The 14,008-nt window shown below is 47.6% G+C and overlaps 1 protein-coding gene across 1 annotated transcript in view; it reads left to right on the top strand.

The window, feature by feature from the left end:
• Positions 1–14,008, top strand: part of ADGRB1 (adhesion G protein-coupled receptor B1) — an 819,205-nt gene that overhangs the window by 374,381 nt on the left and 430,816 nt on the right. The window contains 1 exon segment of the mRNA XM_077490484.1: positions 6,305–6,463. Coding sequence (XP_077346610.1) covers positions 6,305–6,463 — 159 coding nt within the window.

Here is a 14,008-nt window from a genome sequence, read left to right as displayed (position 1 = left end):
ACACTCCAAAACCCTGGTGGAAATCTTCCCAGAGGAGCGAAGGACACAAAGGGGACAACTCCATATTGATGTCTATGGGAGAGGGACAACTCCATATTGATGTCTATGGGAGAGGGACAACTCCATATTGATGTCTATGGGAGAGGGACAACTCCATATTCATGTCTATGGGAGAGGGACAACTCCATATTAATGTCTATGGGAGAGGGACAACTCCATATTCATGTCTATGGGAGAGGGACAACTCCATATTAATGTCTATGGGAGAGGGACAACTCCATATTCATGTCTATGGGAGAGGGACAACTCCATATTAATGTCTATGGGAGAGGGACAACTCCATATTAATGTCTATGGGAGAGGGACAACTCCATATTCATGTCTATGGGAGAGGGACAACTCCATATTAATGTCTATGGGAGAGGGACAACTCCATATTAATGTCTATGGGAGAGGGATAACTCCAGATTAATGTCTACGAGAGAGGGACAACTCCATATTGATGTCTATGGGAGAGGGAAAACTCCATATTCATGTCTATGGGAGAGGGATAACTCCAGATTAATGTCTACGAGAGAGGGACAACTCCATATTCATGTCTATGGGAGAGGGAAAACTCCATATTCATGTCTACGGGAGAGGGACAACTCCATATTAATGTCTATGGGAGAGGGACAACTCTATATTCATGTCTATGGGAGAGGGACAACTCCATATTGATGTTTACGGGAGAGGGACAACTCCATATTGATGTCTACGGGAGAGGGACAACTCCATATTGATGTCTACGGGAGAGGGACAACTCCATATTGATGTCTACGGGAGAGGGACAACTCCATATTGATGTCTACGGGAGAGGGACAACTCCATATTGATGTCTACGGGAGAGGGACAACTCCATATTGATGTCTACGGGAGAGGGACAACTCCATATTAATGTCTATGGGAGAGGGACAACTCCAAATTTATTGTCTATGGGAGAGGGACAACTCCATATTAATGTCTATGGGAGAGGAAAAACTCCATATTAATGTCTATGGGAGAGGGACAACTCCATGTTAATGTCTATGGGAGAGGGACAACTCCATATTAATGTCTATGGGAGAGAGACAACTCCATATTAATGTCTACGTGAGAGGGAAAACTCCATACTAATGTCTATGGGAGAGGGACAACTCCATGTTAATGTCTATGGGAGAGGGACAACTCCATATTAATGTCTATGGGAGAGAGACAACTCCATATTAATGTCTACGTGAGAGGGAAAACTCCATACTAATGTCTATGGGAGAGGGACAACTTCATATTAATATCTACGGGAGAGGGACAACTCCATGTCTATGGGAGAGGGACAACTCCATATTAATGTTTATGGGGGAGGGACAACTCTATATTCATCCATGTTAATGTCTACGGGAGAGGGACAACTTCATATTATTGTCTATGGGAGAGGGACAACTTCATATTGATGTCTATGGGAGAGGGACAACTCCATATTAATATTTATAGGGGAGGAACAATTCCATGTTAATGGCCATGGGGTGGGGGCATCACCATACCAATAGCCTTGGGGGGGGGGGGGACAACTCCATATTAATGGCCACGGGGAAGGGACAACTCCATACTAATAGCATTAGGGGAGGGCCTACTCCATACTAATGGCTTTTTTGGGAGGGACAACTCCAAACTAATAGCCTTGGGGAGGGACAACTCCATATTAATGTCCACAAGGGAGGGACAGCTCCATATTATTGGCCATGGGGGAGGGACAACGCCTTACTCATAGTCAACAAGTTCCTCTCCCCCCCCCCCCTTTATTGAGCCATATCCTCCTTTATGGCTCACGGGCTCCCCCCTCCCAGACACTGCAGCTCACAGTGGGAGGGGCTCAGCAATGGAGGAGGTGTTGCCAGTGCAGGAAACAGTGGGCGGGACTGGGAGTGGCCAGGTGTTGACTGACAAGCTACAGTAGCAATGCCGATAGCCACGCCCCCCTGCAACCAGTGCCAGAATCATAGGGGAGGGGTTCCTCTCCCCTATAATGGGTCAGGGGGCTTCCGGCAAACCGCATCGCGTAAAGCTTGTCGCCCCAAAAGAAGTCGCTGAACTTATTTTTGGGTTTCGGCTCACTTCACTCTATGCGACTGCAGCGCGATTTAACGCGCGACAATCGCGGCAGATACCGCGCCACAAATTTTAAGGTGCCAATAAAATGAATGGCATCCGAAATGCCCGTTGTGCGATTAGTCATTTAACCGGAGCGTTTTGAAATTTGCAGGCCGAAAACGCGGCGACTCAAAACGCGTGAATTTGCAGCCTCTTCCTCCAATCATTGACTGAGATGAACTCTTTCAACAACTTTCAATCAAACAATCAAAAAAATAAAATAGATCCGCGCGGTAAGACCGTACGGTCGGATGGTAATGTGAATACGCGCCATTAGCGATCGCATTATAAAGCTGCAGACTCCTCGCCCCGGGGGGGGGCGGAGCTGGAAGAGTCGCCCGGCTAATTCCCGCCATGTATTATGTATCCGCTTCATCCCGGAGAGGCGATAAAACGAATCTCGGCTTATTCTGCGCCGTAGATTTACTGGAACTTTTAATTCCGGCGAGCTTCACGTTTTTATTGTCGGTATATGAAATAAAAAGATCTGTATGGAGGTGCGAGGCGCGTCCCGGCTCTGATTTATTGGACTTGTAAATTCTGCGGCATCGCAATGATATAAATTATGAATATTTTATGGCGGGTTGTGAGCTCCGGATGAGGCACTGCAGATGTCGGAGCTTAGATTACAATGAAGCTGCGAAGGTGGAGGAACAGAAGAGTTTTATATTGTGCAGCGATCCGACCCCTCCCCACCCCCACCCCCACCCCCCTCCTCCACCCGAGGCGCAGATATCACAGGAGGGGGTCCTGAAATCCGGACTCCGGGCACAAAAAACTCGGAGAGAAATATATTCCTAGATAGCCACCAAGGGTATGAAATTCCACCAAATGTCTTTGCAAACCCAGATATTACCTTGTAAAAGTAGCAGTGACATCATCAATGTGCGGTTCAGGGAGCAGAGCAGTGGGTGGGGCCCACAGCAAACTACAGGAGGGGGCGGAGATGACACCAGTCCCCCTGCACAAGGAGAGAGAGCAGAGCCGTGGGAGGGGCCCAGCAGGCTCCACCTCCTACAGAAAACCACAGGAGGGGGTGGAGACAAGACCAGTCACCCTGGACAATGAGAAAGAGCAGTGCCGTAGGAGGGGCCCAGCAGGCTCCACCCACTACAGAAAACTACAGGAGGGGGCGGAGATGACACCAGTCCTCTTGCACAAGGAGAGAGAGCAGAGCCGTGGGAGGGGCCCAGCAGGCTCCACCTCCTACAGAAAACCACAGGAGGGGGTGGAGACAAGACCAGTCACCCTGGACAAGGAGAAAGAGCAGAGCTGTGGGAGGGGCCCAGCAGGCTCCACCCGCTACAGAAATATACATGAGGGGGGTCGGAGATGAGACTAGTCTCCCTGCACAAGCAGGGAGAGTGGAGCTGTGGGAGGAGCCTAGCAGGCTCCACCCTCTGCAGGCTGCCTGCAGAAAACTACAGGGGGGGGGGGGTGGAGACAAGACCGGTCACCCCGCACAAGGAGAGAGAGAGAGCAGAGCTGTGGGAGGAGCCAAGCAGGCTCCACCCTCTGCAGACTGCCTGCAGAAAACTACAGGGGGGGGGGTGGAGACAAGACCGGTCACCCCACACAAGGAGAGAGAAAGCAGAGCTGTGGGAGGGGCCAAGCAGGTTCCACCCTCTGCAGGCTGTTGTGGCTTGCCAATGGTAGTGCCGGCAATTCTTTTTCTCATAAAAGCAATCCAAGCAGCTAATTAGCCGCTGGATCGCATAGAGAAGTATCGGGAAGGCCCCCCCCCCCCCCCACTGCTCACCGGTGTTTCTCGGGTTTACCGTACTTACCCGTGAGCCCAGGAAACGATTTGACAGTTCACACGGCTTGGCCATAGAGGTGAACAGACACCAGATTGTCACTGATCATAAACTCTATGGTCCTGGAGGACCGGAGCAACGTCACAACGTCACTTTTGGTCTAAGGCGGATAATAAACTTTTTTTCTTTTTTTTTTTTTTTTTTTTTAAAGCAAAAGATCCCTTTTTTTATTTTTTTATTTGCCTTCAAAGGTAGAGGTGAGATGTGAGGTCTATAAAGAGGACCCGTCATTCCTTATTTCTATTACAATGGATTTTTACTTTTGTTGTAATTAAATTAAATCCGCAAACATCAGAGCAAAAGGAATAATTCCAGCACCAGATCTTCCCTGTAACTCTATAACAGGTAACCTGTAAAAAAATTTAAGTCGTCGCTTATGGAGATTTTAAGTGCCGTCGTTTGTTACCAGTCCACGAGCGTGCGCAATATTAAAGCGCGACATGTTAGGTATCTATTTACTCGGTATAACATCATTGTTTAACCAAAATATTTGGTTATATATTGTGAGTTTTTTTGCACTGAAATTCATAAAAGTGTATTGTTTCCCCCCCGGAAAAAAATTGCGCAAATACTGTGTGACAAAAAAAAAAATTGCAACAATGCCCATTTTATTCCCTAGGGTCTCTGCTAAAAAGAAAGTATATAATGGGGGGGTTATAAGTAATTTTCTAGCAAAAGAAAATATTGATTAAAACTTGTATACAAAAAGTGCCAGAAAAAGCCTGGTCAACCAATTGGATTATATATTGTGTTTTTTTTTTTGTGCATTAAAATTCATTAAAGTGTATCCCCCCCCCCCCCAAAAAAAAAAAAATGCATTTGAAAAAATGCTACACAAATAGAGTATGACATAAAAAATTGCCTGTATTTTATTCTCTAGGGTCTCTGCTAAAAAATAATATAAAGTTTGGGGGTTCTGGGTAGTTTTCTTAGCGAAAAAATACAGATTTTTATGTAGAAATAGAGTGCCAGAAAAGGTCCTTAACCGGTTCCCGACCAGCGCACGCCGATGTACGTCGACAGAATGGCGCGGGCAGGCAGATGGGCGTACCTGTACGTCCCTTTAAATTTGCCGCCCCCTGCCATCGGGAGCGTGCCGCTGGCAGCTCACTCCCATACCAGTCGGGACCCCCGTGAGATTCCGATAGCGGGTCCCGCGGACTCGATCGCCGCGGGCGTAACCCGAGATCGTCTCATGGGGCGGCTGAATGGAGAAATGCTGTTGTAAACAGCATCTCCCCGTTCTGCCTAGCAACTAGTGACGCTGATCTCTGCTCCATGTGATTGGAGCAGAGATCAGTGTTCACTAAATGAAAGCCCAGCCCCCCCCCCCCCCCCACAGTTAGTAACACGCCCCTAGGAACACTTAACCCCTACACTGCCACCCACTGGTTAACCCCCTTCACTGCCAGTGTCATCTACACAGGAATCACTGCATTTATATAGCACTGATTGCTGTAAAAATGCCAATGGTCCCAAAAATGTGTCAAAAATGTCCGATGTGTCCGCCATAATGTCGCAGTCACAATAAAAATCGCTGATCGCCGCCATTACTAGTAAAAAAAAAAAATTATTAATAAAAATGCCATAAAACTATCCCCTGTTTTGTAAACGCTATAACTTTTGCGCAAACCAATCAATAATCGCTTATTGCGATTTTTTTTTTACCAAAAATATGTAGAAGAATACGTATCGGCCTAAACTGAGGGGAAAAAATGTTTTTTTTTTAATATATTTTTGGGGGATATTTATTATAACAAAAAGTAAAAAATAATGCGTTTTTTTTTTTCAAAATTGTCGCTCTATTTTTGTTTATAGCGCAAAAAATAAAAACCGCAGGGGTGATCAAATACCACCAAAAGAAAGCTCTATTTGTGGGGAAAAAAAGGGACGTCAATTTTGTTTGGGAGCCACGTCGCCACGACCGGGCAATTGTCAGTTAAAGCGACCCAGTGCCAAATCGCAAAAAGTGGTCTGGTCTTTGACCAGCAAAATGGTCCGGTCTGTAAGTGGTTAAATCAGCTAAATACATTCCGAGTGCAAAACAAATAAAAAAAAAAAAATGTAGAAAGATTTGCAATGTTTTTCCTCTTTATAAAGCAGCCACCGAGTAGTAAAGTCTGTCCTTTGCCAGCGTGCTGCAGAGAAGGACGACTCTGTGTGTGGAAGCAGTGGTCTTTCTGCAGAGGCCTGACACGCCCCCCTGCTGGGTTCAGGGTTAAAGCTCTCCATATTCGGGCCGGGAAGATCATGGGTGATCCTTTGCTCAGGGTTGAATCTAATTTTATTTCTTCTTCTGTTCTTTTTTTTTGTTTCTCAAGGTGGCTGGACTGCATGGAGCTCCTGGGGGGACTGTAACAGGGACTGCGGGGGCGGGCTCCAGACGAGAACGAGGTCATGTCATGCTGTTCCCGACGAGGCCAACATCTGTGAAGGGGTCCTGGAGGAGGGCCGTCTCTGCAACAGGAAAGCCTGCAGTGGTAAGTGCTCGCGGCATCACAGAATCTTATCGAAATGTTACTAATTATCATTTCTTGTAACTTATTATAATTGCGAATGTAGCTTTGTGAGGGAGCCGGTGGTTGTCTTGGCAGTACCGGCCGGGTTCAAAGGAAAAATGTGTTCTATCTGCTCTGTCTCCAACCGGGGGGGGGGAAACCAGAGTATGTTGGTCTACAGAAAGAGATTGATTGATGGCAGCCTTGTAAGCGCACGTTATTTTATTTATTTTTTTATGGGGCTGGTTATCTCTGGTTATGGGAGACGTGTTCTGTGTAGTAGGTTCCCACCAGAGTAGTACATATTTTATGTGTTTGACGTCTTTGTTGAAATAGAACAATGAATCTTTCTACAGTTTCCAACGGACACCGCGGTGTCTTGTTTTGCTGGGTGGACAATAACCCTGATTTGAGGCGGACTTCCCCAAGAGGCAGCGAACGCGAGGCTACAATCATTACAATTTGTACATGGCGGGAATCCATGCCCGCTTATGCCGACTCTGCTTCCTCTATGGTAGCGCCACACAGTGGCTGCGCCCAGTGGCGTAACTAGAACCTTTAGGGCCCCCGATGCAAGAAACCATGAAGGGCCCCCCCCCCTGAACCCCAGCCAGGGCACTTCCCTCTGAGTCCGGCGGTGGAACTCCAGGGTGTGGTCACAGGTATGACCTTTGTGAGCCCTGTAGTTCCACCACTGGTATCAGTAGTTTTTTTAATTTTTTAATTTTTTTTTAATTAACCCCAGCCAGGGCCCTTCCCTCCGAGTCCGGCGGTGGAACTCCAGGGCGTGGTCACAGGTATGACCTTTGTGAGCCCTGTAGTTCCACCACTGGTATCAGTAGTTTTTTTAATTTTTAATTTTTTTCTAATTAACCCCAGCCAGGGCCCTTCCCTCCGAGTCCGGCGGTGGAACTCCAGGGCGTGGTCACAGGTATGACCTTTGTGAGCCCTGTAGTTCCACCACTGGTATTAGTCGTTTTTTTTTTTTTTTTTTTTAGGTGCCCCTAGCCAGGATGGGGTCCCCGTCCCCAGAAGATATGAGGTCCTTTTCTCCAGGGCAGATTAAGTTACTGCCCCCAGGTGAGAAGGGGTCCCTGTCCCCAGGGGGAGATGGGGGTCCCTGTCTCCACGTGAGAAGGGGTCCCTGTCCCCAGGGGGAGATGGAGGGGGTATGTAATGGTTTTTTGGGTATGGGGTCCTCTCACTCACCATGACCAAGCTGCAGGCCGCACACTCATCCATGTTGGCCTGGGCTCCATCCAGTGTGCTGGACGGGTGATCAGCATATCTCCCAGAAAGACCTTTCATCATCTGTGTATGACGGGGGAGGAGGGGCGCTGGCAGACAAGCCTGCAGTGTCCTCCGAGGAGCTCTCATAGGGCTGCAGTGTCCTCCGGGGGCTCTCATAGGGCTGCACTGCATCTGGGTGCTTAAAGTTTGTTTACCCGGGAGAAGTATGCAGTGCAGTGTGGGCCGGACTCGGGGGGGGGGGGGACTCTGGCTGGGGAGAACAGACATCGGACTGAGTGGCAATGCATGGAGCAGGAGAGGGGTACTCTGAGGAGCCGGCCGAGGACACAGGTCATGCGGGGAATGCACAACTAAAGAGCAGCCAGTGCGATAGTCGAGCATGGAGCTCTGCTAGTCACCCTCCACCTCCAGCCACCCGTGTGCATGGTGCACTGGTACCCCTAGCTGCCTATGCTGCTGCCGGCCATATGTAGAGGGGGCGACATGGGCCCCCTGCAGCACAGGGCCCAGTTGCGGTCGCGACTGCTGCACCACCTATAGTTACGCCCCTGGATGCGCCCTACTGTTCCTCTCTATCAGTTGAAACGCATTGGATCAGGTCTTCCTGAAGGAAGGCCGAGTAAGCTTATGGAAGTAGTCATTGAAAGCTGATCGCAAATTTCTGTGTAAGGTTTTTGGTCTGGTCTCATGGCCCATTGCATCTTCTTGTATTGTAGGAGGTCAAGTTTTAGGTAGCGATTGACACAGCAGGTCATGAGCCTATTAGCTATCTACTGTAGCACTGCTGTAAGGGGGAGATAATAGAAGTCAATGGGCCTTTTTATTTTGTGCAAGTGTCCACTTGGTAAGCTTGTTCCTCGTTTGAGAGAGGTGGGGGTTGGGCAGGGTTGGGCACTACCTTCAGAGCTTAGAACCTATGAAGGTTCTCATAGATCTAGGTGGTGGTATATCTGGTAGTAGTTTGTCACAATCAATTGGACATGTTCTGTAATGTTAAAGATGTTTCGTAGATTCATCCACTTCTTTAGTTGTGATGAGGGTCAGGAAGATACCCCAACATTTATATCCACACAGGGAGCCCCAAAACCTTTATCCAATCACTATGGGATGTGTAGATGTTGATTGTCCAAGACCAGGATGGACAATCAACATCTACAAGAACCCATTCTGTCCTTGGACAATGTTGACTGAGGATGAAGAAATGTTGCAGCTTCTCCAAGCCACTTCTTCAGGTCGAATGAGTGTCAGGAAGAGACCCCAACATTTATATCCCCACAGGGAGCCCCAACACCTTCATCCAATCACCATGGGATGTGTAGATGTTGATTTCCAGGACCGGGATGGACAATCAACATCTACAAAAACCTGTTCCGTCCTTGGACAATGTTGACTGATGATGAAGAGGTGCTGTTGCTTCTCCAAGCCACTTCTTCAGGTCTGATGAATTTCAGGAAGAGACCCCAACATTTATATTTCATACAGGGAGCCCCAACACCATCATCCAATCACCATGGGATGTGTGGATGTTGATTGTCCAAGACCAGGATGGACAATCAACATGTACAAGATATTCTAACCTTGGACAATGTTGACTGATGATGAAGAGAGGTTGTAGCTTCTCCAAGCCACTTCTTCAGGTCTAATGAGTGTCAGGCAAATACCCCAACATTTATAGCCACAAAGGGAGCCCCTGACACCTTCACCCAATCACCATGAACAGGACCTAGTCTTTAATCTTGAAGATGTGTCATAGGCTCTCTAAGACATTTCCTATGGTCTAATGAGTGTCAGGAACATTCCTCAACCTCAGTGGTGGCCCGTCCATTAGGGGGCGCCCGGCTGCCACCCCCTCTATCCACAGCCGCTAACCCCTATTCATACATCTGGCCCCTTTTAGGACACCGGGCGCATAAATTACAGTGGCGGGGGTGTTTTTTTTTTTTGAAGCACCTGTTTAGAGCCAATGGTTTTGCAGAGTTTTTACTTTTTCAGTAAAAACATATGAAGCCGCCGGTGAAGCCCCGGAGAAGCGCCGCCCCCACCATGGATGGGGTAAATTCATCAGACCTGACAAACGGGGGGCAGGGGTGTTTGCTGCCACCCCCAAAAAAAAAATTACCACCGGCCGCCACTGCTTAGCATTTTTATCCACACAGGGAGCTCCAACACCGTCATCCAAACATCATGAGATGTGTAGATGTTGATTGTCCAAGACCAGGATGGACAATCAACATCTACAAGAACCCGTTCTGTCCCTGGACAATGTTGATTGATGTTGAAGAGATGTTGTAGCTTCTCCAAGACACTTCTTCAGTTCTAAGGAGTGTCAGGAAGATACCCCAACATTTCTGTCCACACAGGGAGCCCCAATACCTAGATATTGATTGTCCAAGACCAGGATGGACAATCAACATCTACAAGAACCCGTTCTGTCCCTGGAAAATGTTGACTGAAGATGAAGAAATGTTGCAACTTCTCCAAGCCACTTCTTCAGGTCTAATGAGTGTCAGGAAGAGACCCCAACATTTCTATCCACACAGGGAGTCCCAATACCTTCATCCAATCACCACGGGACGTGTAGATGTTGATTTCCAGGACCAGGACGGACAATCAACATCTACAAGAACAATGTTGACTGATGATGAAGATGTTTCGTAGATTCTCCAAACCACTTCATCAGGTCTAATGCGTGTCAGGAAGATTGCCCAACATTTATATCCACACAGAAAAAAAGGAGAGAAGCTGTAATAGCTTCTCAAAAACACGGACTTTGTAGGCACAGCATGAGGCGGTTTGTATAAAAAGTTTAACAAAATGTTAATTATATGTTAAAAAACACAATACAAAACACATAAAAAGGGGGAATTAAAAAATACCCTCCATCTACAGAAGTCACAGATACCCAATCCTAATGTATGGAGAAACACAGCCACGGTGCATTATAGAATAGTCCAATATTGAAATCCAAGGTAAGTGTGAATCACAGGAACCCGGCGACTTTCTGCTCCATACTTAAATGTTAACGCGTTTCACAAGGTGAACTTGCTTCTTCAGGGCTGATCGGGTGGGTGCTGATCAACTTCAGATGCAGAGGAGAGGATGATGTACGACCAAGGGCGGACACAGGGGACATCACAGCAGGAGGTGGACGTTTCTTAACACCAAGATGGGTGGCACTGATGGGCACTGATAAGAAGCACTAATGGGCACTGATAGGAGGCACTGATGGGCACTGATAGGTGGCACTGATAGGCAGCACTAATGGGCACTGATAGATGGCACTGATGGGTACTGATAAGTGGCACTGGGCACTGATAGGCAGCACAAATGGGCCCAGATAGGTGGCACTGATGGGCCCTTATAGGCATTTCTAATGGGTGCTGATAGGCGGCACTGATAGGTGCTGATAGATGGCACTGATGGGTACTGATAGGCAACACTGATGGGCACTGATAGGTGGCACTGATGGGCACTGATAGGCGGCACTGATGGGCACTGATAGGTGGCACTGATCGGCAGCACTAATGGGCACTGATAGGCAGCACTGATGGGCACTGATAGGCAGTACTAATGGGCACTGATAGGCAGCACTAGTGGGCACTGATAGGCAGCACTGATGGGTACTGCTAGATGGCACTGATGAGAACTGATAGGCGGCACTGATGGGCACTGATAGGCAGCACTAATGGCCACTGATAGGTGGCACTGATGGGTACTTATAGGTATTTCTGATGGGTACTGATAGGCGGCACTGATGGGTACTGATAGACGGCACTGATGGGTACTGATAGGCGGCACTGATGAGCACTGATAGGCAGCACTAATGGGTACTGATAGGCAGCACTGATGGGCACTGATAGGCAGCCCTAATGGGCACTGATAGATGGCACTGATTGGCAGCACTAATGGACACCGATAGGTGGCACTGGTGGGCACTTATAATCAGTACTAATGGGCACTGATAGTCTGCACTGATGAGACCTGATAGGCGGCCCTGATGGGCACTGATAGGTGGAACTGATAGGCAGCACTAATGGGCACTAATAGGTGTCACTGATGGCCACTTATAGGTAGTACTGATCAGTACTGACAGGCGGCACTGATGGGCATGGATTAACACTGATGGGGCTGCATTGATAATCAGGGCATTGATGATCAGTGCCCCAATTATCTGGGTACATGTCCCATGTCATGCTTGCCAATTACTAGCTCTGCTTTCCTCACGTTGTCACAGCACATGAGGAGAGTCGTGTCAATAACCGGCAATCTGTTTGCATTGTGATCAGCTGGGATTGGACACAGCTAATCACATGGTAAAGGGCCTGTGACTAACCCTTTACCATGATCTGTGATTGGCTGTGTCCGAAGGATATAGTGATCACAGAGAGTGTCATATGCACCCCCCAGGGGGTGAGCAAGGGGCGTGGTTCCCGGGGGAACATCAATGGACACCCTCCCGGAACAACAGAGCTGCGCTGCAGCCGTCTTTCAGCGTAGAAAGGACGTGGTTCTAGGAGGGATGCTGGTCACAGTCCCCGCTATACGGAAAAGGAAAGCCACGCCCTCTGCTCACAGTGAAGGTTTTCATCGTTTATTTATAAGACAAAAGTTACAAATTAAAAAAATAAACATTAGAAAACAGAGATAAATAATTCACATAGAGATCCTCGGATGACAAGGCGGGTGTACCGCGAGGACCTGACCTCTTGTTCTAAACACAAGGGTGCAGCACCCCCCGGCGAATCAGGAAGCAGGTCCTGAGACCGGATTGCCTGAGAAGAGAAGCGATCCTATTGGCTGTCGAGGAGGATATGCAGGGGAAGCCGCCGTGAAGCCGAGGAGGAGGAGATGCCGCCGCCTGGAAGAAGCGCTGCCCGCAACTTAGATGGGGTAAGTACGGGGCTGGTGACCGACTGACCTACGGGGGGGTGTTGGGGGGATTGTTTGCCACCCCCCCCCCCCCAAAAAAAATACAAAAATATAGCACCAGCCACCACTGGCTCTAATGCCCCATACACACGGTTGGACATTCCGACCACAAAATCCGTCTGATTTTTTCCTGACAAATTTTGTCCGAAACTTGTGTTGCATACACACGGTCGCACAAAGTTGTCGGAAAATCCGATCGTTTCGGAACGAGGTGACGTACAGAACGTACGACGGGAACTACGTAGAGTCCAGTAGCCAATAGCTTTCGTCTCCAAATTTTTTTCTGGAGCACGCGTGGCACTTTTGTGCGTCTGAATGCTCTACGCACAATCGGGAAAAAGTCCGATCGGATTTGGTTGTCGGAAATTTTTTTTTAGATCCAGCTCTCAAACTTTTTCCGTCGGAAATTCAGACGGAAAAAGTCCGATAGAGCCCACACACGATCGGATTTTCCGAAAACATAATCCGGTCGGACTTTTTTTCCGTCAGAATTTCCGAATGTGTGTATGGGGCATAAGTCATTTTCTAGCAAAAAAAAAAATGCTGATATTTACTGAGGGGAGCCGTTTCCCGAAAAATCATACAGTTGCCTTTTATATGGTGACACATTGGAAATGTATTCATAATAATAATAATAATAATAATAATAATAATTCATGAAGACACAATAGGGATAAGTTACTGATGGGTCCACTTCAAGTGTGGCTTAAATCTTCCCTAATTTAAAATTTAATTTGAAAAAATCTTAAAATTTTCTTATCTCAGATTCTGAAAACGAGAACATAAAAAGCACTTTTCGTTTTTTCCTTTTTTTACTGTATAATATTTGAACGTCCCGTGACTGACACATGCGGCGGACAGGGGGGACGGGGACGGGGAGCGCATAGTCTCCAAGATAAAAAAGACACATTGATGATTAAACCTTATTTCCCCAGGCACGCCCACTGCGTCTTGTTCTTTAATTCGGCGCTTCGTCTTTTTTATTGAAGGAACAGAAAGAAAAAAAATAAATAAAAGAAAGTACCTAATGTAATCCTGGATTGAATTTAAGAAAAAAAAAAAAATATGTCCTTTTTTTGGAAATGTAGAATGATGTATTTCGGATGAGGTTGTCACATCAAGGTGCCCGGTATAAAGTCAGGAAAAGTCGCCTGCGGGGGTGAAGGATTAATGAGTGACCGAAATTGGCGAGCGAGGCGTTCACGTGGAAAGCGAACCGCAGCGATATCCGATGAAATTGCTTCATGCATTTTTTACCTCTTCCATCATTAAAAATTATTTTGTAATTAGCGCCGCGCTCTCAGGTACCTCTGGAACCCGCGCGGGATAATTGAGCAGACGGGAAGT

The sequence above is a fragment of the Lithobates pipiens genome, unplaced genomic scaffold (assembly GCF_037356315.1).
Source record: "Lithobates pipiens isolate NorthernLeopardFrog02 unplaced genomic scaffold, aLitPip1_a1.2 Scaffold_19, whole genome shotgun sequence".
NCBI classification, from domain to species: domain Eukaryota; kingdom Metazoa; phylum Chordata; class Amphibia; order Anura; family Ranidae; genus Lithobates; species Lithobates pipiens.
Note: the sequence above shows the minus strand (reverse complement) of the source record. Positions and strands in the feature narration are given on the sequence as shown.